Below are 26,603 nucleotides of genomic sequence, written 5' to 3'. Positions count from 1 at the left end.
AATGTATGTTAGTGGAACTGTGTCAGGAAAGTGAAGTGTTAATTAAGTAATGTTATTGAAGAACTGAAATGCATAAAATTGAAAGTTAATATGTATCATATCCCATTGTCTGTTCAAAAAACTGCAGGAACCCAGAACACAGACAAAAAAACATAACCCCCCCCATCACATCTCAACTATTGTAAATGTTACGGATCCCCGATGTGACCAAAGTAGCACTGATGATAACTGTATTAAGCAGGTGAAACAGGAGCTGTTGACAGGAAGTTGTTGTTGCTATGGAAACAACATGACGGTATCTGATATCATAAAGACGGAGAAAGTAAAGAATAAAGTTTATGTTTAAATGTTAGCACCCCCGAAGAGGCAGAAGCTCTTACGTTGAGTCTGGAGTTTCAATAAATTCTAAATCATCAGTAAAGTCTACGACCATATTTCGGAGGGATATGATATTAACTTTCAATTTTATGCATTTCAGTTCTTCAATAACATTACTTAATTAACACTTCACTTTCCTGACACAGTTCCACTGACATACATTCACTGTCGATTGATATTTTTTAATATTCTTTGCGGAATTTGGCCGTGTAAAATGTCCTCTTGGGTTGCCGTACAGCCAATGCGTGACGTCATAGAGAACCACAGTGACGCGTCATAAAACCCGGAAGTAAGTTAGCATTTTTAGCACTTCCGGTTCCTTCGTCAAAAAGCAATACATTTTTTCCATAGGGTTTTGGAAAATAGCTCGAAATAAGGTCTGTGGTTGACACAAATGTAAGAGATAAATCACGTTTTGTTCTACGACATCAAATACATCAGCAGTGACCCCACTGGTGATTTTTGAAGAGTTTACGTGTCTGAAAAACGATGGTTGTTACCGAGTGGCTAAATAGGACTACAGAAATTGTCGAGGCCGTTGTACGTCATTACGCCTAACACGTAAACACTCCCGCTAAGTTTGTTTTCCCCTGTGTTCTGCTTGAAAGCAAGTACATGCCTATCTTTAGTATCTGTATATCTATATCTGACCATTAGAATCTGTATTTTTGAAATTGTCGTTTTTAACAACGTAGTTTTACAAATTATAGAATAATTAATTACCAGTGTTTTCGAATTTTACTCGGCAGTTCGTTTCGTTAGCTAATGTTAGCTAAAGCTAGCGCTACTAGTTAGCTACGCAATGGTTTGTTGCTTTGCTCCGGGTTGCAGCCACAGGTCTTCGCATGAAGCGTGCTTGTTCTATCGTTTCCCGGCCAATGTTTTCCAAAAGAGAGTCTGGATTCGTGCCATGAGGTAAGCTGACGTTACATTTTTATCCATGTCACGGTGAAATGTAAATGATGGGTAGTGACTGTATCGCCGTTTTAGAGATGGCGCTGCTGAAAAGACCGCAACATAAGTAAAGATAATGAATACATCCTATTAAAACCTGTGTGGCTTATATGATAAGTCTAATTAGTACAAGCAGCATAACGTTTCACCATGTAACTAAAGATTGTAGTCAGGGAAATCAGTTTGACATATTGAACTAATAACAAATCATCTCTGGCTGGCAGAGAACTCTCTGCTCCATAGCTTCTCTTGGACGTAAAATCACATTTACATTTTACATTTATATTCAATTTAATATTCCATCCCTCACATACTTTTGTATATATAATAACTTATATTTTGTTTTTCTTGTTATGCTGCTGAAACACAAACATTTCCCAAATTGGGATCAATACAGTAATATATTATCTTAATTAATTAAGAAATATAACTATTATAATTAGTGTAGCAGCCGACACCTATGGATTAATCTGCCATTTATTTCTTTAGTTCAATTTTGATCTATAAAAATGCCAAAATAGTGAAAATGTTCACGAGACTTATCAAAGTGCAAGGTTATATCTTTAGATGTTTTGTTTTAGCCTATGTACTGTATGTTTTAATGCTCTTATATGTGACGGTGTGACTTCCATGAAACTAATATTTTATATCTTCCCAACAGAGGAGCTGACAGGAAACCTAACACTCTAACAACCACAACATTGCAAAGGTGAGTAAATGTAAATGAAAAACGATTCACAATTTTTTAATTTCTTCTTCTTTCTTGCAGTGAGGTGAAGCTGACCTTGCACTTGGTGCCAGTAAGGATGTTCCTCACCCAGGCTGAATGTTTCTCCTTCCTTACTGACACAGAAGCCCTTGATTTGCAATGCTTCACTAATTGTCATTTCCCTGGCTCCGTAGGGACACTTTACCTCCAGCACAGCGGAAGACCCTACCAGACCATGTGGAGATGCCCCCAACAATCCTGACTCATGGACCTGCATCTGGGTTGCAGTGGTGAATGCCCTGACACCCTCACATTCATTCATAGTCCCCCACTGTACAGACAAAACACCATCAAGGGCCTGTTGTTGCCCTAGCACCCTGGCAATAAGGGAAGCAGTCACTCGCTTTGACCTCAGGACAGCTCCAAAGTTGCTGGCAGTCAACCTTCCTTTCCTGAACAAATGCCAGTTTGGGCTGGTTCGCTGACCAGTGGTAGCCACCTGAATTGCCCTCTGTTGCTCCTCAGACAATGCCACAATTGCCTCAGGTCCCTGATGCCCAACAGATTTGATAATTTCAGGAACAGTAAGTGTTTCCAAGCTGCAGTGTTCCTCTTCTGGCTCGGGGGAGAGAAGCCAATAGATTCCGGAGAACCTGCCCCCGAGTCCGTCCCTCAGCCAGTCACGATCTTCGGAGGTGGGCTCTCTTGTCAACGGGTTAAATTAGTTATTGGTTGGAGGAAATAGCTCCTCCACTGAATGCGTACGTTTAGCTGCCTTTGGCTTCTTCCACTGACGGGGGGTGTCAGTGCAGCTGAAATTGTGGATGGCAAAGATGGCTCATGCAGCCGCATGACTGCATTTCCATTCTCCACATGGGCATTCACATTTAGTGGAGAGAATTCCCTCTTCTCCTGTAGATACCTGTGGTGGTGGGATTGTTTTATTATTTTAAATATATTTACATTTGTAATGCCTTCCCAATCATCCCTTTTAATTGTTTATAGCCTACTGTATGTTTATTTCATGGTGTGTAATATTTGAAATAAAGATTTCATGTGACACATAAAATGGATTTGTTGATGGGAATTAATGTGAATAAATTAACTCTAGGTTAACGGTACTCTTGCTATCACTACTCACCGACACTATAAACCTTGTCCCTCATGCTAGCCCTGACAACACCGGTAAGCACACCTTCATCTAGGCTGCACTGTTTTACGTGTCCTGACTTGTAGTGGTTCTCTCCTCTATCTACACTCTTCTTGTCATCTTTGTAAAACGTTAACAGACTGGTAATTGACACAGCCATGACTTCTAGTTAAATTCAGTGTGGCCAAAATGAAAAGCTTTGTTAAAATATGCAAGCGCACAAAAGTCAAAGTCAGCTTTATTGTCAAAAATTCTACATGTGTTATACATCCAGAAATATCGTTTCCCACAGTGTGACATGTATACATAAAACAAAACAAAAAGGGCCTAGATAAATGTGGTATACATAAAACAAAACAAAAAGGGCCTAGATAAACGTGGTATACATTAAACAAAACAAAAAGGGCCTACATAACCGGAGTATACAGTTTAAAATGTTAATAATATATTTAAAGTGTTCAAAGTGCAGTTTCAGTGCAAGTCAGCTGAAACGATCTTAAGTTGGCGTGACGTTGAAGTCGTGCGACCCTGCTGCTGTACTGGCTTGTAGTTCGTTTATAGCATAACGTTAGCATTTTGCTTCTGGCGACTAGATTTATGATTCAAAAATTATAAAAGTACGGTTATAATATGGAGATTATCCGGCTGAACAAAACGTGATCCCTCTCTTAAATGTGTGTCAACCACAGACCTTATTTCGAGTTATTTTCCAAAATCCTATGGAGAATTTGCATTGGTTTTTGAAGAAGGAACCGGAAGAAGTTTACTTCCGGGTTTAAGGAAGCGTCACTGCAGCTCTCTATTAGTAAGCGTAACAGAGCCCGTGCTGATCTGGTAGGCCGTGCAGATATGGTACCTACACCGGGAAAAAGATGGCTTGAAATATGAGCAATCATATTAAGAGCTTCAGATACGGTAAATACTACAACAGCATAGCGGAGTGCATATATTGTGTTTAATTAAATCAAACAACATAGCCCCAAGGCCTTTATAGATCTAAATGGCAAGTTCAGAACTCAGTAGGCCTACATGTGAAGCTAATTTAACCATCAACACCATTTAATTTTGGTGAAATTATCTAATTATTCATGCAGAGATGCAATAAATGACAGGAGTTGTCACTACAGTAGCTAGTTTTCAGGCAATGTCTTCCCCTCTATCTCTCAATTTAACACCCTCTGGAATAAAGGCAGAAAAATCTTCTTCTTCTTTTTTTTTAATGTGATTACTTTTTAACATTATACTCAAAGGGCCAGTAAATATCACCCCGGGGCCGGGTTTGGCCCACGGGCCGCCAATTGAATAGCCCTGATGTAGGGTTTCCCATTAATGTACCGGGCGCTACAGTGGATTTTTCTACTGCAACACTCCCCACACGCACATACACAGTGTACCCGCAACTGTTACAATGAAGGCTCGATAACCAGCTCACGGCATATGGGCAGGGGTAAAGTGCTATTTTCTTTAAGTGGGGGGTGGACCTAAGCTCCTATAGGGGGGTCCGGGGGCATGCTCCCCCTGGAAGATTTTTTTAAATATTGAAGTTAAAAGCATCAATCTGATGCACTTTGAGAGCAACATTAAGAGATCTATGGATACATCTCTCAACACGATATGAAACAGAACTGTAAACAGATTTTCTTTTTCTTTATGGATATTTTACAAATCACTCCCCTTTCTATTCTTGTTTTACTGTCATATAGTATTTCATACCTGTTTTTCATTTATTACTCTTATATTACTATCTGACATCACATACATCGTAGCCTTAAAGGTCACAGTTTATTTATAATTTCATTTTTTTTTTTTTTAAATCTGGCCTCATCATTCAATATTCAGCACAAACAGCCATATGTCGGACCAATAAGTCATTGTTGGGACATTTGCAAGTGCAGGGTAATCGTCTTTTTCGCCTGTAAATCATTTTAAGACTTTCAAAAAAGTATAACTTACTGCATCAAATGTGCTGAACGCTAGCTAGCTGCTACTAGCTATAAGCTAGCACAGAAGGTGTTGCCTTTAAAGTTCAACTTTATTTAATTAAGAGGTGGCAAACAACTGACACCTCTTATTGCATGAATAATATTTTTTATTGTTTATGACCGTAGTTATTATATATCAGTTATGTGTTTTTAATGGGGTTAGAGTTGATTAAATGAATGACACAACAATAAACATTTAAAATAATCATAACAATTCAGAAATATTCCTTCATGTCCATGACAGGTGTCCCACTTATGCCAAGCCCCGTACATATTAGGTGACCTTTATTTGTCAGATATGATCTTACAGGTTACAGTCATAGGGAATTGTATGGTTTCCATTAATAATGTATTTCCAGTTACCTGTGTTACCATAGCTCAAAACTGTCTTTTTGTAATCATGCTATGTTGATGTCGTTAATTCTTATACAAAGATAACGCCACTGTAAATGTAAGGTGTTCAATTCCTAATTGTCTTTTCTTCTCTCAACAGATTCTTCTGAGTTCTCAGTGAAAGCTAAACACCATTATAAGCTGTAATAGCGTAAATCCAAAGGCACTTTTAAGAGCCACGTCCCCGTCGTTTCCCCTAGTGATATTGTCCTATCTCTGTTGCTGTCTGTGTATCTCTGTCTGTGTACCTGTGTATGTGTCTTATCTGTCCATCTTTCTGTTGTTAGTCCCTTTCTGTGTTTTTGTTTTTCTACCTGTTTGTCATGACTCGACCTAAGTTCAGGCCCTGCCCAGCTTGCCAGACTCCAAATCAGAGGAGTAGGCAAACGTGCAGTGCCTGCTACGGAAGCCTGTCAAACAAAACCAAACTGAAAGAAAAAGCGGCATCACTGAATAGTGAATGGGGCCAAGGTGTGGTGAAAAACAGAAATGTTGGACGTATAATTGATTCTGCCTGTATTGCAGTAAGTACAAATATTTCACAAGTTACTGTTAATTGAAGTGAAAGTCCCTTTTTTAACATACTAAAAATATGATCAGGCCTTTGAAAATATAGTCCTATTGTCAGATGTTACATCTTACAGTGATCGTATTTACCTCTTTGACCCATCTGTCTGATTGTGATGTTTAAATGTTGTAAATATTTTGTGAGAGCCCCACACAGTGTTTTTGGTCCAAAAAAAGAGCAACAATGCGTATTGTTCTTTGTAAAATAATGATTTTGTTGTAATGAAGGCAATGCCAGAAACAGCAGGTGTACCTTAGCCCTTGCATGTAAATAACAATTAGTCTTACACAATGCAAGATACCTTCATGTTGCTTGTATAATAATCCAAAATAAACAGTATTAATGTGTTTAAGGTAACGGGTCAAACAAATGTGTGTCAACTGCTTTTGTTCATTTCAGGTGCGGAAACTTGAGGCTCTAGGCTACAAGCCAATTCTATTTTATGGCAAGCCAAAAAGGGCTTCAAATATGTGGGCTGCTGATATAATAACCCATCTGCCCCCCACTCCTGCCACCAAAACCTTACTGGACAAAATGCGGAGGGCTTATGAATTCCTCTTGGCAAAGGGTAAGAGTATTTTTTTTTTTCAAAAGATTGTGTTAAGTACATATGTCTACATATACATATATTTGACTACCTTTTTTTATTTTAACAAAAACTGTAAGTAAACCTGCATTACAGAGAGCCCCACTGCCCATCAACCTGCATCTGAAACTCCCACAGCCGAGCAACCACAGACCCTTAGCAGAGAGCAGCAAGTAGGGATGGGTATCATCAGTGCTTGAATTGGAATAAAAAAGGTGCCAGTACTCTAAATCAGCAACAAGTATTTGGCACAAAGTCATAGTATATCCTATAAGGCTGGTGGGTTTGTCTCTTTACTGTATATTTTAGAAAGGCTCACTGTACTTAAACAAAATGACTCAGGGTGCATCTGAGATTAGAGGGGGTGCAGTGGTAAAGTGCTATTTTTATAAGTGGGGAGTGGACCTGACACCCTCTAGTCTAGGGGGGTCCGGGGGTATGCTCCCCCGGGAACATTTTTTTTTAAATATTGAAGTTAGATGCAACAATCTGGTGCACTTTGAGAGCAAAATGAAGAGATATATGGATACCTCTCAACATCCATAATGAAACAACTGTAAACAGATTTACTTTTTCTTTATGGATATAAAAGAAAGTAAAGCTTGACTCCTACTGGCTGGTTAAATGACTCCTCGTCCCTGAGGCCACTACCAGTTTTTTGTGCCATTTTGCTGGATTTAATTGTCAATAGCGTTGCTGCACAAAGTGATGGCCCTCTAGTTTAAATCTACTACCCAAAAAGAAACATATGGAGATGGGTCACTATTTAAAAAAAATTGCAAATCTATTTGGGAACAGTGGGGCCGGGCCTCAAATCCTATAGGGGGGTCCGGGGGCATGCTCCCCCGGTAAGATTTTTTTTTGAATGTTGGACTTAAATGCATCAATCTGGTGCATTTTGAGGGGGAAATAAAGAGACTACACCCATATGAAACAAAAATGTATACATTTAAATAATCATAAAATCATAAGTACATGGCCATAACCAATAACATACAATATTCAATATGAAAAAACATTGAAACTTGTTTATTTATTTGTTTTTGGTTCATTTATAGTTGTGAGTGTGTCTGGGCTCCTGAATCGGCCTCTCCTGTCTCCCTCCTCTCCCCCCTGCTCCTCTTTGAGGCAACAGCAAAGACTAGTTTTAGCTCTCAACAAGTTTATCTTACCTTTTTTCACCTAGTTAACATTTTTTTTGTATTATTCATGCATATTTTACTAATCACTACCCCCTCAAATGGAAATATGTGTTTACATAAATGGTGACCGAACCGTTTGAGACCCACTGAGATAACTTAAACTAAGTTAACTATCTAAAGACTCAGAGAGTAATTTACCTCACCAGAGCTGTAGTTATCAGCCTCTCAGTCTGACAGCAAAGGACTTTCCCTCCACCTTGTTGTTGAAACAGCTCCTTATATCCGTTAGCGCAGCTAGCTAGCACCAGATGCTAACAACAATACTCGTAACCGGTGCGCGCGCTTTCTCGCTCGCTCGCGCCACACATACACCAACACACACCCTCCCGAGCTTGAATGACACACAGAGACCAATCGAGGGCATTAGTATGATCTGTATGAAAGTGGCAATGTCGGCAGGCCACGTCATGTAGACAGCCAGTCACCCTCTGTGAGGCAGAGTCAGACCCACATTTGCGCTGCGTTGCGTTTACAATATATAGCCTACGTATATTGCCGGCGGCTGAGTACCGGCATTTTACTGAGTACCGGCACCTTGCCGGTACTCAGTAAGAAGTGCCGGTACCACATGGGTAAAAATCAGAAGTGCCGGTACTGCGTACCGGTGAGTACCGGCCCAATTCAAGCACTGGGTATCATTAAGGTTTTAACGGTACTACTACTTTTATCGATACCGCTTATCGGTCCGGTGTTTTAACGGTACTCTTAAACTAACTAAACGAATTGTGAACAAAACTAACATTGCGGGCGGGTGGGTGTGCCGCCCCCGCCCCCTCGCAAGCAGGCGGGGGAGGGAGATCGAAAATACTAAAAATAATCATAGACGCATTTTGCTGTCTTTTTGAATGTTAGAAACGGAGTTGGCGACACTAAAACTACAATATAATGTTTGTGTTGCAATAATACACATGACATATATTTTGTACATGTCTCCAGTAACAATTTTAAAAAAAATAGTAATTTATGCACTAACTACATTACTACTTGTACTACAACATTTGAATCATCAGTTCTTCCTCATTTTCCTCAATTGTTCATATTGGTTTATTAAAATAATGAGATTGTGGTCATTGTTAAAAAATGTCTGCTATTATTATGAGTATTACTATTTGTATAATGCGCTTTCTGCCTTCCTGTCATTAGGAGTTAGAGCCATAATTCCCATCACTAATTGCTGCCCAGGCTTGCCCATGCTTTTACCAGCGGTCCGTTCTGGTAGTTTACCAGGAAGCAAGCCACATTGAAGAGCTCCTCAATGCTTCCACACACAGACAGTGGTATGGCTTTGTCAAATAGTTTGTTCTCTTTGTCTCTTCTGATGCACCTCTCCACATGGACCTTAAGCCTGGGCAGCAATTAGTGATGGGAATTATGGCTCTTTGAAGGGAAAATAAGCGAAATAATCACCAGGATAATGATTGACTGTATTGCCAGACCTAATGTCAATAATCTTCTTTGTAAACATGACACAAGGTGGCGCCATATCCATGTCAGTGAATGTAATACTTTGAATTTACCCTCTGTATGTGTTAAGTAAATAAAGTTGTCTTGCCTTGAATGAAATTCACGCAACTCTTTATATTAGATACTGTGTTTTTAAGTGGCGATGGAGATTATTTGTTGACCCTGCTTTAAGGGATAGTTTGCCTTAACAAATGGTGCGCTTTATCACTGCCTGGGTTTTGGTTGAAGTGCATCCAAATGCTACTGCGTTTGGCTCGTTTTCCATTTTTCATTTTCAAAAGAATCGGCTAATGAATATAACTAATATATATATATATTATATATAACTAATGAATTATAACCTCAAAACAAATGCACACAAAAATAACAAAGGACAATACATCATATAATAAATCCACAATATGATAACATATGATGTAGTGTGGTACCAGAGGTTGCGCTAGACTTTTTTGCTGTCTGTCATTTTGACGGACAGGATCGTAACATTTCCGTCAAAATCCATTATTACTCGTCGGTTTGTACACAACTGACGGGGGGAAGAGCACCCTGGTGAATTGTCAACGGGGGGGGGGAGGGGTTATGAACTGTTAGTGCCGGTGTTGTGTCAAATGATGCACCCCCACCGTGAAATGCGCCCCGTGTCACGGGAACGCACATTTCAAAATGAAACGTTTAGACCTTAAAACGAAAAGTAAACGTTCAGTTTTTTTTTAATGGTCATTTTCAGACTGTGAGTCGTTTAGTGGTAGCTGGTCCCTCGGCTCATGTCGTCCCCTCGGGCCACCTGTGCGTCAACAAATAATGTGTCAGCGTCACACCCCCTGACCAACGTATATTGCAACAGCCCATGCCATCAAAATACGGAGCGAAAAGTCTAAACACAAGAATCATGACTTGCTAGCCTACCACTAAACGACTGCAAATTACCCTTAAAAACCCTGGACGTTTACTTTTCGTTTTAAGCATCATTTTAAGGTGTAAACGTATCATTTTCAAATGCGCGTTCTCGTGACAAGGGGTGCATTTCCCGCCGGGAGTGCATAATTTGGCACAACACCGGTGTTATGCATGCCCACTGCACCTCGCGGGAGAACGCAACAGCGTAAAGCAAAAACTCCCAGACATTTCAATGATTTGTACGGCAAAGTTAGGTCTGGAAACGACATAACGGCATAACACCGCAGCCCTGCTGCGGGGAAACGTTGGCGCTGTTCTGTGTTTGTTCTAATCCGTCAAAATGACGGACTGCTTTCAGATTTTTCCGTCATTGTTAAAAAAAATATGTCATAGACGGAATATATTCGGTTAACGCGACCTCTGTGTGGTACACTAATGTTTCATTTCATTTCAAACCTTTATTTATTCAGATTGGTCCCTTGAGATCATGGATCTCTTTTACAAGGGAGACCTGCAGCAATTTAAGTTCCACATGAAACATAAAACAACATAAAAACAAACAATAGAGGATATCATACAACATATTTACATACTTATCAACATTTACAAATAACCATAGTTTAGAAAGCATTTCACTTAGACGTGCTTTAAAAACATTCAGAGAAATAAAATTGCTCAATTTCAATTTTAGCTATAGACTGTTCCAAGCAAGTGGAGCTGCGCACATAAAAGCTGTCTTACCTAAGACAGTCCTTACTCTTGGCACATCTAACAAGACTACATCATGCGATCTCAGACAATAGCTGCTTGCAACTTTCTGCTTTATCAGTGAACAGATGTAATACGGGAGTTTGCCCTACATAGCTTTATAAATAAATGTGTACCATTCACTGAGCCTCCGTACAGTGATTGATGGCGAAGACCGGAAGTACTCGGGCTCACACCCAGCCGCCGGAAGTTGATAGACGCCATCTTGTGCAACTAGCCTATTAAAAACATTTTGGCGAATGGTTAGGTGGCGCGATAGTCTGTAGTGAAGAAGTAGCGCGCTCCCGCCCACGGGAGCCTGCTCGCGCTGCGCTCCGCAGCAAACAGCTGTTTGCTTTTCACCCAACAACGACCACCGCCTCACGAAACGCTATGTTGTAGCGTTAATAAACGAAACAATTTAACTAAATTGCTAGTCAAAATACCAATACCAAAGGACAATTTTTTTTTTAAAGCAATATTTTTAGTGGCCCGAGCGGGCAAGTGGAAAGTACATTATGCTGGTCCGGGGTGTCTAAATAGTGCTTCCGGGCCAGCGGGCAATTTATAATGTCGAGCCCTGAGATGTCTGTGAACACCTCTGCCAGCTGAATTGCACACACCCTGAGAACACGGCCAGGGATGGCATCAAGTCCAGGCCTTTTGTGGGTTAACCCTTTTAAAGGATTTGCACACATCTGCCCTGTTTAAAACAAAAGGGTAGGGATCCTGATCTTGCTGTGCCTCCACAGCCTCTCTGATCTCAAAACGACCATTAAAAGCATTTAAGTCATCTGGGAGAGACGCAGACAGTCCCCAAGCACCACCCGCTGCCCCTTTGTAATCTGTCATTGTTCTTAATCCCGCCCACATGTTCCGGGTGTTACAGCCTTTGAAGTCAGACTCCACTTTGTCTCTGTATTGTCCAGTGGCGAGCCGTGACTTTTACACCTAGGCCCTCTGACCCCAACGAAGAAGAACATTCCACCGGAAGTTGTGTTGTTCATGCCAACGATAAAAACAAAAGTTGGTTTGGCTTATTTCGTCTCTTCATACATCCATATATTTCACACAGTAGAAATGGCAGTAGTTGAGAAACTGAGAAGGGTTATCAGCGAGTGACTAGCTGCAGCTGCCGATGAAATATTTGAAGTCTTTGCTCAAGCTTTATCAGCATACGAGGAGGAGATTTGTCGTCGGCGCAGATTATTGGATACCGTCTTGAAGCCTCAGATAAAGCTGCACAGAACAGATGTTGCCGTGGAAACGCTTTGATCTTTGAACACGGTCGTTCACAGTCGGTCGTTAACTAAATCCAGTGGTAATCTAAAGATGTTCAGAAACGATGCAGGAATGTGGCACAAGAATCCAAAAATGTAATAGATAAACAGTTAAAACAGTCAGCTAAAATTAATGGATATTCTTTGTTGTACCTTAACAATAAAACTAATGCTATTAATACTTACTCAGCGGGGTGTTAGCATGTTAGCATCGGGATGCGCACCCAAGTTTCAGTCACACAGTCAAAATGTCTCTGAATTTTCTAGTTTCCTATCAAGTAAGTTCTTACAAATTATAAAACAATCTGAATGGGATTCATTATGGTTAAAGCCTCTCGTTAGCTATTTTCTGTTTATTAATTCAAATTCAGATCTCCAACAACAGTTCACAAATACACAAACCATGCATTGAATGCAATTTGCTTCCCTAACACCACACTAACAGTACTTTGTTTATTTTCTGTCCCTCCAGAGCTCCCTCAGCAACATGTCTGTAATGAGGATGAGGTTCTCAATGACCAGCAGCTCTGTAGTCAGGAAAGGAACTCCAGTCTGGACCAAGAGGACCCAGAGCCTCCACAGATTAAAGAGGAACAGGAGGAACTTTGCACCCGTCAGGAGGAAGAGCAGCTTGAACTAAAGCAGGAAACTGATGTCTTCATGGTGACTCTTACTGATGAGGAAAGTGTGCACAGCGGTCAGACTTGTGCAAAAGAGTCTGTAGGCAAGCCTCAGATAAAGCTGAAAAGAACAGGTGTGTAACAGACAATAAAATACTTTCTTATTCTGTGTGACTTGCAAACCCACACACAGTATAGTATTCAACATACTTATCTTATCTTATTTCCTTCTTCCGCCACAAATGTTGTCATGCTACTCGTCTGGCAGCGTTGACACTAAACACACAAAAAACACATCAAAACTTTTCGGAATAACCGTGATTGGGCAGCTATGTCTTTTTGTAAGAGAGTCACCGAGCCGTTTTCACGCAAATTCGCTGAAAACTGCGATCATTTGCTCCATAGCAATGAATGAGAAATCCATTTGAACAGAGATCAAAAACACTAATTTGACCCCATAAAGATTCCGCACACTTTAACGTAGAACAACAATCACAAGTTTAAACGGTTCTCGAGACTATGGACTTTTTTTGACTATTTGGATATTTTTGATAGCTAGTACGGTTCTCATGTAGTCGCAGCTTACGTTTTGTGGACATTTCACACTGTTTCACATTTTATAATGGGTGTGTATGGGAGAGCTCGTTAAGACTTAGAGTGGTGACATCATGGCTAGAGGGGAGAGGAGCTGGAAAATGTTCTGAGTTTTTTTTCTAACTATTGCTCGGCTGGCCACAATTTTCACTCTTCATACTTTGGTGATCACAATGTTGGGATATTTGTTCCGGCCGCACCGATATATCAATTTAATCAAACGGACTTGTACATATAGCCAACACGAGAGCCATCAGTTGTTCATCTGGTATCCTAAATACTCTGGGTAGGATATTTAGCTGATTGGAGTTACAGTTTTTTTACTTAGAAGCAATAATGCAACACAATATTGTGAATACATTCTCTGAGAGGCTGTCTCTCGTTCACTGGCAGGGCGTTGCCGTGGAAACACTTTGATCTTTGAACACACCTGTCGGTCGTTAACTAAATCCAGTGGTAATTTAAAGATGTTCAGGAACGATGCAAGAATGTGGCTCTAGAATCCAAAAAGGTAATAGATTAATAGTTAAAATAGTCAGCTAAAAGCGAGCTAAAATTAATGGATATTCTTTGTTGTACCTTAACAATACAACTAATGTTATTAATACTTACTCAGCGGGGGTAATGTTAGCATCGGGACGCGCACCCAAGTTTCAGTCACACAGTCAACATTTCTCTGAATTTTCTAGTTTCCTATCAAGTTCTTACAAATTCTAAAACAATCTGAATGGGATTCATTATGGTTAAAGCCTCTCGTTAGCTATTTTCTGTTTATTCATTTACATTCAGATCTCCAACAACAGATCACAAATACACAAAACACAGCAGTTAAAATACACATTATTAGAATATGTTATAGTTTAAAAAAAGTTGGTGGCCTAATGTTTTATTTTTTTATTTCATAAAATCTATTTATAAATGTTATGCATTATGCATTTCTATATTCTTGTTTGTTGTTGTCTTGATATTGTGATATTGATCTTAACACCATTGCCCAGCATTGAATGCAATTTGCTTCCCTAACACCACACTAACAGTACTTTGTTTATTTTCTGTCCCTCCAGAGCTCCTTCAGCAACATATCTGTCATGAGGATGAGGTTCTCACTGACCAGCAGCTCTGTAGTCAGGGAAGGAACTCCAGTCTGGACCAAGAGGACCCAGAGCCTCCACAGATTAAAGAGGAACTGGAGGAACTTTGCACCCGTCAGGAGGAAGAGCAGCTTGAACTAAAGCAGGAGACTGATGTCTTCATGGTGACTCTTACTGATGAGGAAAGTGTGCATAGCGGTCAGACTTGTGCAAAAGAGTCTGTAGGCAACATGCCAGTTATAAGCGTTGTGGTATCAGAAGCACAAAGTAATCTGCTGCTCATCTCTCACAATTCTAATGACTCGGGGTTAACAAGAACTGCGGATCCAGAAATAGACAAAATACATCACAAAACCAAAAGGAACAATGTAAACAAGGCTAACTTGTCAGACATGCAACGTAATACTTGCACTGTAAAAAAAAAGAAAATGTGAAACCTGTCGGAAAGATTTTAAAGACATGTCAATACTGCGAACACACATGACCATCCACAAGGATGTAAAGCCATATTCTTCCCGAACATGTGGAATGTAGGCCACATGCCAGTCCACACAGATGAAAATGTATTTAATTGCAAAACATGTGGGAAAAAATTCAGATATAACTGTAACTTTAAGAGGCACATGAGAATCCAAACAGGTGAGAAACCGTATGTTTGCATGACCTGCGGGGAAAAGCTTCATTGACATGTCAACATTAAAAAGGCATATGAAAGTCCACAAAGGTGAGAAACCGTTTACTTGTAAAGCATGTGGGAACAATTTAGGACGTAACGATGAATTACTGAGCCACATGAGAAGGATTCACTGACTAGAAAATGTAACTTTGAATTAAAAAAGGTACATGGTTTACACCAAAAAGTATATTCCATATGTATCAACACAAGTGACAAGGCACATAAATGCAGCACTTTTTTCATCTGGATGAATGTTAGCCAGGCAGCTACCTCTGGGACTGAACAATGCAACATATGCCAACATGTTTAATACTGCCATTCACTTGCAAAGATAACTTTTATGATTGTGATATGTCATTGTGTTTTGCAGTGGCATTCATTTGTTTTTTTGGTTGCTATTTTGGTTTTGAGGTGACATTTGCTGAAGTTGGAAATAATAATCGACATGGTGCTTAAGGCAGTAATAAGGAATAGTAATGATGCAGTTAATGCTGTGTGATCTAATGTATGTATCTAACTATAAAGCTTTGTTTGGTCATCCTGTAAAAATACCAGATTCACCCTAAACGCTAAAGATATAAGCAAATGAAGGTCATCCAGGTGCTGATAGGTATGACAGACATAATAAGTAGGTGGATGTAAGTTGTTACAAACAGTAGATGTTTAAATGATAGCCACATGGGCTTGAGCTTAAGTTATTATATTATTTAAATATGTTGATTAGTTTGATCACCGGAGTTGCCTCATATTGAACTTTGGTAACAGTAATAAGAGATTGCATTTGAATCACAAGTAAGATCTTGAACAATTTCAAATAAAAAACTAAATGGTTCTCAGATGGCATCTTATTGCTTTCCTTTCATGCAACATAAAGTTCTACTTTTCATTTTACAGGAGAATACTTTCCAAGCCGGTACATTCATTTGACGGCTATCAATTAAATGAAAAACGTCTATCTATGTTTCAGATTAAGGTTTTCCATAAAAAAGTGTTCACACATTACTATGTAAAGTCCTTCCACCCTTGTACTGTGTTTTTTATTTGATTTAAAACATTGTATTTGCAATGGCTTAAAAAATATGAATCATGTTAATGATAGCTATTGAATAGAGCTGGCTCATTTCCTTTATTATAACGAATGTTGAAATAGCACAGCAAGGTTACAATGGCCTCAGTAAAAATCACATGTTACATTTGCACAGTTTCACTGCCACTAACCAACATCTCAGTTATAATATTGAAATCTGACAGAAAGGGCCCAGATTCATCCCAACCAAAGTGTCCACTACCTTTCTCACAACTCTCACAGAGTCTAAAGCCATGCAAGAGCAATTCACAAGAAGACCAGTACTGATCAGGACCCAGAGAACAAATGTTTAAAATGGGGAGTTTCATGATTTCTTAAAGTAAAAAATCTACACAAGGTCCCACACCGGTTTACAGCGGTGGGAGAAGTAATCATCGTGTACTTCAGTAAAAGTAGAAGTACAAGAGTGTAGGAATATTCTGTTACAAGTTAAAGTCCTGCATTCAAAGGTTACTCAAGTAGAGTACAAAAGTAAAAGCACTTATTGTGCAGATTTCCCCTTACAGAATAATATATATGATATATTTTAATAATAGTTATTGATGCATTAAAGTGTTAGTCAAAGCTGGTAAAGGTGCAGCTAGTTTTAATCACTTTGTTAGTGCAGGGTAGATTGTGAATTTACTCCAGGTGTAACTAAAGTCTTTAAGTGTTGATTACATTTCACATATACTGCTAAATAATAATAAATAAAGGTATAAAATAAATGCAGTGGAATAAAAGTATACGATTTGTTTCTGAATTCTAGTGGAGAAGTACAAATTAGCAAATAATGGAAATACTCAAGTAAATAACAAGTATCTAAAAATGTTACAGTACTTCAGTAAATATACTTTACACCTCTGCCGGGGAAAAGCATTTCAAATTCAAAGATTCAAAATTGAAAAGCTTTATTTTCATATGCACAGTAACTACAGTGTAGAAAATGGCATTGAAAGTCTGAAGTCCCAAGCTCCCCCAACATTGTAACATAGTGAGGACATAACACAATAAAACAGATGCAATAAATACAAATACAAATAGTGCAAGAGGAAACAGTAGAAAAAAGTAGAATAAGGTTGTGTTGCAAGACCAATGTGCAAGTAATCTATATATACATGTCAGAACAATAAATAAATACAATAAACTAAATAATGCAGAGAATGTTGTAATTGACTAAGTAAATGCAGGAGTCTAGATACATGTAAATAGAATAAGATACAAGAACAAAATGTTAAATTGACTATACAGTAAAAGGTGTGTGGCGCAGTGGATAGAGCCTTGGTGTTTGTATCAGGGAGTTACAGGTTCAAACCCTAGTGCAGTCAGCATGTCGTTGTTTCCCTGGGCAAGACACTGAACCCCAAATTGTTCCTATGGGGATTGTCCTCAGTATTGAGTATGAAAGTCGCTTTGGATAAAAGCGTCTATCAGTCAAATGAAATACTGTTTATTGTAGGAATAACTACAAATGTGACACTTGTGAGAAAAGGTTCACCTAAAAGTCAAACAAAAGTGATTCATGCAACTCGATGAACAAGTGTTGGGGAACATGTTGTTTATGTTATTGTTTCCCTTGTTAGTTATTGTGGGAGATTTGGACAATGTATTTTTGAATGTCAATCCAGTAGGTGGCAGTAGTGTAACTTTATCAGTGCAGAACGAGTCCCTAAACCAACGAAGAAGAACATTCCACCGGAAGTTGTGTTGTTCATGCCAACGAGAAAAATAAAAGTTGGTTTGGCTTATTTTGTCTCTTCATACGTCTATATATTTCACACAGTAGAAATGGCTGCAGTTGAGAAACTGAGAAGTGTTATCAACGAGCGACTAGCCGCAGCTGCCGATGAAATATTTGGAGTTTTTGCTCAAGTTTTATCAGCATACGAGGAGGAGATTTATCGTCAGCGCAGATTATTGGATACCGTCTTGAAGCCTCATATAAAGCTGCACAGAACAGGTGTGTAACAAACTATGGTAACAAACCATGAAATCCTTTTTTTATTTCTATTTATTTTTAGATCTCCAACAACAGATCACAAATACATAAAGCACACATTGTTAGAATATGTTATAGTTTAAAAAAGTTGGTGGCGTAATGTTTTTTATTTTTATAAAATATATGTATAAATGTTGTGCATAATGCATTTCTATAGTCTTGTTTGTTGTTGTCTTGATATTGTGATATTGATCTTAACACCATTGCCCAGCATTGAATGCAATTTGCTTCCCTAACACCACACTAACGGCACTTTGTTTATTTTCTGTCCCTCCAGAGCTCCCTCAGCAACATGTCTGTAATGAGGAGGAGGTTCTCACTGACCAGCAGCTCTGTAGTCAGGAAAGGAACTCCAGTCTGGACCAAGAGGACCCAGAGCCTCCACAGATTAAAGAGGAACAGGAGGAACTTTGCACCCGTCAGGTGGAAGAGCAGCTTGAACTAAAGCAGGAGACTAATGCCTTCATGGTGACTCTTACTGATGAGGAAAGTGTGCACAGCGGTCAGACTTGTGCAAAAGAGTGTGTAGGCAACATGCCAGTTATAAGCGCTGTGGTATCAGAAGCACAAAGTAATCTGCAGCTCATCTCTCACAATTCTAATGACGCAGGGTTAACAAGAACTGTGGATCCAGAAATAGACAAAATACATCACAAAACCAAAATGAACAAAGTAAACAACATTAACTTGTCAGACATGCAACGTTATACTTGCACAGTGAAAAATAATTTCAAATGTAAAACTTGTGGGAAAGATTTTAAGTACATGTCAGTATTACGAAGACACATGACCACCCACAAGGAGGAGAAGCCATATTCTTGCAAAACATGTGAAAGAGATTTCAGAGAAAGTAGTTCCTTGAAGCAACACATGCAAGTCCACAACGGTGAGAAGAAATATACTTGCAAAACATGTGAAAAAAAATTCAGATTGAACTCTAACTTTAAGAGACACATGAGAGTCCACACAGGTGAGAAACCGCATGTTTGCATGACCTGCGGGAAAAGCTTCATTGTGATGTCAAAATTAAAAAGGCATATGAGAGTCCACACAGGTGAGAAACCGTTTACTTGTAAAGCATGTGGGAACAATTTCGGACATAACCATGGATTATTGAGCCACATGAGAAGGATTCACGCTGCCGAGAAGGCATAACTTTGAATTGCAAAGGTATTACATGGTTTACACCAGAGATGGAGTACTCAAGTCCTGGACTCGGACTCGAGTCGGACTCGAGTGCAGATTTTCGTGACTCGAGTCGGACTCGCGCACTGATTGACGCGACTCGGACTTGGACTCGTGAATTCTCGCGCACAATGACTTGGACCCGGACTCGTGAATTTTTCCCACCACGATGACTCGGACTCGACTTGTACATTGACGCTCCGACTTGGACTCGGACTCGAGCAAATTTTCTCTGGAGTCTGATATCCTCTATCCTGGCGTTTGCACCTGCGAGGCAAGTTCACGTACTGGGCCCCGCTATTCCAGTCTAGAGACACACCCCGCATCGTGCTATAGGCTTTCACACATTCTGCTTCCACATTGGAAAAGAACAGCGCAAAATGCTCGTTATGTGGAAACAATATTGAAGAGAAGGCTCCGTAACACATTACTCTAAGGATCGAGTTCAGACATAGAGGCCGTTTCTCAATCACGAGGATGCTTGCTTGGTAGCACATGTCTTCAGAGTCACTTGCTTCAGAAGCTAGGCAAGAATCCTTCCTGGCATTCGGAAAACAAAGAGTGGAACAGGCTAGCAAGTGTGCAGGTGTGCGTCATATGCAGGCCCGGTTCTACGGGGATGCATAAGGGTGTATTGCACCCTCAGTTGAGTCGTTATGCACCCTCATTGGAAAAATGAAAAGTGAAAAAAATGACATAAGAAGAATATAGTTGAAATAAAATAAATTGTAATTGTGGTTAAATAAAATTGTCTGCTGCATTTATTTGGTCAATTTAAACGGTGAGTAACGTTATTATGTCAGGTGCGCGTGACCTGTGCCGCTGCGCGTTCATCATCTGCAAGGTGCTTACACAGCAGTCAATGATGGAACTCAGAAAATGGTTAAAACAACCAGCCCTTATCGCCAGCAGTAACACTGCATCTACTGCAGGTAATAACAGTTCAGATCATGGGGACATTAAGTTACCCACGGCCACTGTCGTGGACATAGCCGTGGGAACATGTTTCAAATGGCGGGTGATGTGGGGATGACACCAGGGCTGGTTCTGACTAATTTGCTGCCCTAGGTAAGATTTTAGCTGGCAATGAAAAACCTCTACAAAAGACCAATACACTACCAAAACAGAAAGTTATTGACATGGTGGACAGCTTATATACATTTATATTGTATATTGTATTGTGTATGAGGGCGTATGCCCCCCCGGGAAGATTTGTTTGAACATTTTTAAGTGAAATGCTTCAATCTGGTGCACTTTGAGCACACAATTACAGAGACCTGATCTAGGGGGTAAAACTCTAAACACCCATCTGAAAAAGATCGGTTTACATTTTATTAATCAAATAAATATGTGAACATAACCAATAACCTACCATAGCCAATAACAAATACATGTAACTTATTTTATTTTTGTGGTTCATTCATATCTTATTTTACCAGTTAACGTTTATTTATGCATTTTTTTTTTTTTTCAGTTTTAAAGAGCAACTTCCAGGTTAAAGACACCTGTGAATAAATGTGTATGAAAATGATGAATGCACTAGATTTTCAAAAAAATATACAGAAATATACACTACAGTGACATCTGGCGTCGTTTTTGTAAGAAATGTTCACTTCCGCATAAAAAAGCCTCGGCACGGGACCTCCCGCGTGTGACGTAACACGGGGGACACAAGTGGGAGAGCGGCCGGTGTAACGTATTAATAAACATGGATCCCAATGCTAGTTTCGACACAGAAGAAGTTGAACATGAATATTCGAATGCATATGACGGACCACAACCTTAAAATTATGAGCCTGCTAGGCGTCCAAGAGACCAGGAGCAGCCAAGGATTAGAAGAAATAACGGCCATCGGAGAGAAATTGAGCTGTGGTGTGTGGAGAACCAGTGGAGAACTGGGCAGCTATCTTGTTGAGTGACCGGCGTTAGCTACAGAATGTTAGCTAACGTCACATCACAACATTGTAAAGTTAGCTATCATATATCAGGCTATAACTAAAGTAGCATTCATAATATAGTAACGTTACTGGCAGGACTGTTGATACTGATCCATAACAGAAACTAATGGGCAAGTATCAACCGTATCTCGCGTTACCTAATGCAACACTACGGTGTTGTGTTGTGCACAATACGGTGCTGTGTACCGTGTTGTGTTGTGCACAATACGGTGCTGTGTACCGGAGGAGAGACGGCTGATACTTGACGATCTGGCGGAGAAAGGTTGTGGAGCCTCCGTTGATATGTCGTTGTAAATGGCTTGATGGAAAGCAGGTGTGTAGTCGGGGAGGGTGCGCAGCTGATTGCAGCAGGTGAGTGGAGGTTGAGCCGGGAGCCAGGAGTGACAGCCACCACGCACACACAAAAAACAAAGACGCTCTTGCTCTTGCTCTTGGATCCGACACACGTGTTGAGACTGAGTAGACGGAGATAGGAGTGAACGTTGAAGTGAGTGCGAGATTGAGAGCAGCTGGTGGAATGGCTTCTTTGAGTCCTGGAGAGGAGGATGGAATGAAGTAAGGAAAAAGACTTCAAGAAAGAAGATAGACATGTCAAGTGACAGTCTTAGTGAATCTGATTCACAGAATGAATTGAAGAGAGTAAAGAAAAGGATTGAGAATGAAGAGTGGAAAGTGATTGTGGAATTTGGTGAGCAATCCGCAGCTAAGCTACATCCAGTGGCCCTGACTAAAGCAATTCACAAAGAAATTGGATCGATAAAACAAGCAAGATTTCTGAGCAAAGGACGGATGTTGGTTGAGTTGATTAATGCAAGACAACAGGAAAAGTTACTGAAAATGAAGACTCTGAATGAAGTTCGAATTAAATGCCATGTTCCTGGAGCAAATCGGAAAATACTTGGAGTTATCAGTGGAGTTCCCATAGAAATCGGCATAGAAGAACTCAAGAAGGAAATTAAAGGTGGGAAAGTGACTGTAGTAAAGCGTCTTCCTACTAGGTATCAAGGTAAGATAGTGGATAGTTTGTCTGTTCTTCTTCAGTTTGAAGAAACAATACAACAGAAGATAATGATCGGTTGCATGAGCTTTCCAGTAAGAGAATTCATCCCTAAACCTCTGCGGTGCTTTAAGTGCCAAAGGTTTGGGCATGTGGCAGACAAGTGCAAAGCAACTAAGCCCAGGTGTCCAACACGTGCGGGGGAACATGAATATGGTAGTTGTACTGCAGGTGCTAAGGTGAAATGTTGTAACTGTGGTGGGGAACATAGTGCTGCATATCAGGGCTGTGAAGTGCAGAAAAAGGCCAAGGAGGTGCAGAGATACAAAGTGCAAAATAAAGTGTCATATGCTGAAGCAACAGAAAAGGTTTCACTAAACATAGCTAGGAAATCCCAAGTAGCATCAAGTATGTTCTCTTCAAAAGATTTTCCCAAACTCCCACAGGCAAAGGAAAGCTCCACAAAGTGTTCACATAAGTGTGTGATAGGAGAGGATGCATTGATTGTTAATAAGTACAAGTTTGTGGCCTTTATTGGAAAAGTGGTGAATGTTGCTTTACAACAGACAAAAAAGAGGTCAAGACTGAAAACAATAGTGGAGGCAGCAGGTGAATTTTTGGGGATAAAGGATATAACCGTTGAAATGATACATGAAATGCTAGCCACCAATAATGATGATTCACAGATTAGTGAGTAGATGAATGGTTTTTCTCATTCTGCAATGGAATGCTAGAAGCCTTATTGCAAATGGACAAGAATTCAAGACCTATACACAAGTTATTGAGCCGTTTCCGCTCTACATCCTGAACTCCTCCCTTCGATGCAATGCACTTCCGTTTTGGCGGACTGGGTTTGTTTTGCTAGCTAGCTCCGTTGTGCCGACAAAGCACTGATATCGCAGAGACAAAGAGGATATAACAATTACAACATGAAGAAAAGTGGTTCGGGAACTACGTGTGCGGTAGTTGGTTGCAATCACTCGAGAAAGCACCTGAACGAGTGGTTAGATAGAGAGTGCTACGACCACAAACCAGCACCCAGCACCCAGCCATGTTGTTCATTAAATACAGATAAACACAACAAATACTGCATGCATTGTATTTTTTAATATTATATATGAATATTTTCATAGTGATGTAATTGTGTGGGCTGCTTTTATATTTTAATTTGTAATACCTGTTAGGATTAAACATGTGATCTTTCTTGTTGAAGCCATTTCTTTAGTTTCCTCTCAACAATTAATTCATTCAGTGTTATTTATGTACAGTATGAGCTTAATATGAATGATGAACTGTGTTAAAAGAAATTGTAGCACTCTAAGGAACATATGAAATGCAATAATGCAATAACAGTGCAATAATGAAATTAAATTACATCAAACTTTATTTTCACTCAAACAGTACAGGCACATATGATATATTGCACAGCATAAAGAGATCATGTAAATTGTGCATTATGTAAACAACAGACAACTGTTGGCTCCTGTGGGCATGACCTAAATAAGGCAGTTTATTTTGGTTTTATGCTGGGCCACGTCGTCATGTTATCCTCCCAGTTTTGCACTGAATTCGGGTGGGGGAGAGTAACGCCATCTCCAGTCAAAGAAGTAGAATCGTGTTCCCAAGCTAGCATCACTGTTAGCATCGAAATCGCTGTGTTTACACCAGTGCCCGTCTGACTGTTTACATCGGTTTACACCGACAGACGCTGTGCAAAAGACATCCGGCGGAAATGAAGTGTATTTGTGTAGTGTCATGGCGCTACCCGTGTTTTGGCGCGTAAACTTGTCTATATATATCAGTTAAAAGAAAAACCAGACGTTATTTGTATTCAAGAAACATGGCTGAAGACTCATTTGGACTTCATAATTGGGGGATATACTGCTATAAGACAAGATACAAATGATGGCCAGGGAGGGGGATGTGCAATCTTTATCAGAGAAGTCATGTCTTATAGTAAGCTAACTTTTAAAAACAGTCATGATTTAGAAATAGTGGGTGTAGAAGTTTGGATTAATAAAAGGAAAATTAGTGTCCTGAATTTTTATAATCCATGTAATAAACTCAAAATAGAGGAATTAGACAGTCTTTGCCAAGGAAATGAAATAATATGGTGTGGGGATTTTAATGCACATAATACAATGTGGGGAGGGAGATCAACAGATTACAACGGACAGGTGGTGGAGGATTGAATGGAGGCAAAGGAATTAGTTTGTTTAAATAATGGGCAAGGTACAAGGATCAATTTTAGAGATGGAACAGGGTCTGCGATCGACCTAACTCTTGTAACAAGTGAATTAGCTTCTGGTAGCAGTTGGGAAGTATTGGCAAATAACAGTATTGGGAGTGATCATCTTCCGATTATAATCAAGTTTGATATAAATCATGTGGTTGAGCTAGACGGTATCATGAGATGGACTTTTTCTAAAGCAAATTGGGAGATGTTTGCTAAATTGTGCGATAATGAATTGGATCAGATTGATATGGCAGAAAGTATTGATGAAATAAATGAGCAATTTACTTCAAATATAATTAAAAGCGCTAATCAAACTATTGGGAATAAAACTGGGAAACTTGGTAAATGTGTTAAGATGGTACCGTGGTGGAACAAAGACTGTAATGATGCAATCCGAAACAAAATCAGGCTGTTTGGAAAGCTAAGAAAGACACATTCATTACATAATTTATTAGAATATAAAAAGGCACAGGCTCAGGTGAGGAACATTGTTAAAAGAGCAAAAAGGGAGTGTTGGAGAGGATTCTGTTCAAGTATTGGGAGAACTACACCATTAGATAAAAGTATGGGGAATGATTAAGAAGATGAGGGGAATAAGACATCAGAGTAACCTGCCAGTATTAGAGATTGGAGGGGAAGTTGCCACTGGTGCTTTGGAGAAGGCAGAAATTCTAGCTGAACATTTTGTCAAAGTTCATTCTTCGAAAAATTTGACAGAAGAAGGTAAGATCAGGAGGCAGGAAGTGTTAGATGAGCATCCTAATGTATATGAAGAAAGACATTCGTCGCAGAGTGTTGTAAATATACCTTTCTCTATTCAAGAGTTGAGAAGAGCATTAAGTACGTGTAAAATGACTGCTCCCGGGAAAGATAATGTATGTTATATAATGTTGACCAAATTAAGTGATTTTGCATTAGGAAAGCTGCTGGAGATGTACAATAAGATCTGGGAGAAAGGGAAGCTGCCAATAATATGGAAAGAGTCAGTCATTATTCCTATTAGGAAACCTGGGAAAGATCCAACCAGTCAAGGCAGTTATAGAACTATAGCTCTGACATCACACTTGTGTAAAGTTATGGAAAGAATGATAACAGAAAGGCTAACATACTACATTGAGAAAAATGAACTAATGACTCCTTATCAGAGTGGGTTTAGAAGAGGGCGGAGTACTTTAGATCCACTGCTGTGCCTGGAGTCTGAAGTCAGGAAAGCCCAAGCGAACAAGGAGTGTGTTGTGGCTGTATTCTTTGATGTGGAAAAAGCTTACGATATGATGTGGAAGGAAGGATTATTAATAAAACTGGACATTATGGGTCTGGGAGGTAATGTATATAATTGGATTATGGATTTTTTGTTTGGCCGTGCCATCAGAGTCCGAGTTGGCAAGTCATATTCTCGCAGGCATGAAGTTGAAAATGGAACCCCGCAGGGGAGTGTCATCAGTCCTCTTTTATTTTCTATCATGATCAATGATATATACAGTATACACAAGTAGGATCTGATATTGGTAAGTCACTTTTTGCAGATGATGGAGCTATTTGGAAAAGGGGCAGAAATGTAAAATATATTGTAGCTAAGATTCAGGAAGCCATTACGGAAATTGAAAGCTGGTCTCTGACATGGGGGTTGAGATTGTCGGTGGAAAAAACTGAAACTTTATTTTTTACGAGGAAAAGGATAGGTGGGGAGGTTAGGTTAAAACTTTATGGACAAGATCTAAAGAAAGTGAAGACATTTAAATTTCTGGGAATATGGTTGGACGAGAGAGTCACATGGAGAATTCACATTGATAAAGTAGTAGATAAATGTAAAAGGGTTTTAAATGTTATGAGGTGCTTGGCAGGCACTAAGTGGGGGGCTGATAAAGCTG

General features: G+C 39.6%; 1 protein-coding gene across 7 annotated transcripts; it reads left to right on the top strand.

Annotated features, from left to right (window-relative positions):
* Positions 1-539: 539 nt before the first annotated feature.
* Positions 540-23,255, top strand: LOC307043145 (uncharacterized protein). 7 transcript variants are annotated; one of them, XM_079687420.1, is made up of 5 exons: positions 540-1,293; positions 1,994-2,041; positions 2,236-6,090; positions 6,534-6,702; positions 18,634-20,592. In XM_079687420.1, exons 3-5 carry the CDS (start codon positions 5,890-5,892, stop codon positions 19,509-19,511), a joined length of 1,248 nt encoding a protein of 415 aa, XP_079543546.1. In that variant the 5' UTR covers positions 540-1,293; positions 1,994-2,041; positions 2,236-5,889; the 3' UTR covers positions 19,512-20,592. The 7 variants fall into 7 exon arrangements, with proteins under 7 accessions (XP_079543546.1, XP_079543544.1, XP_079543547.1 ...); XM_079687418.1 differs by having other exon boundaries at positions 1,994-6,090; XM_079687421.1 differs by having other exon boundaries at positions 540-2,041.
* Positions 23,256-26,603: the final 3,348 nt, after the last annotated feature.

The sequence above is a fragment of the Notothenia rossii genome, assembly GCF_949606895.1.
Source record: "Notothenia rossii genome assembly, chromosome: 6".
NCBI lineage: Eukaryota > Metazoa > Chordata > Actinopteri > Perciformes > Nototheniidae > Notothenia > Notothenia rossii.
The sequence above is the reverse complement of the archived record's forward strand: the minus strand, read 5'-3'. Positions and strand labels throughout refer to the sequence as shown.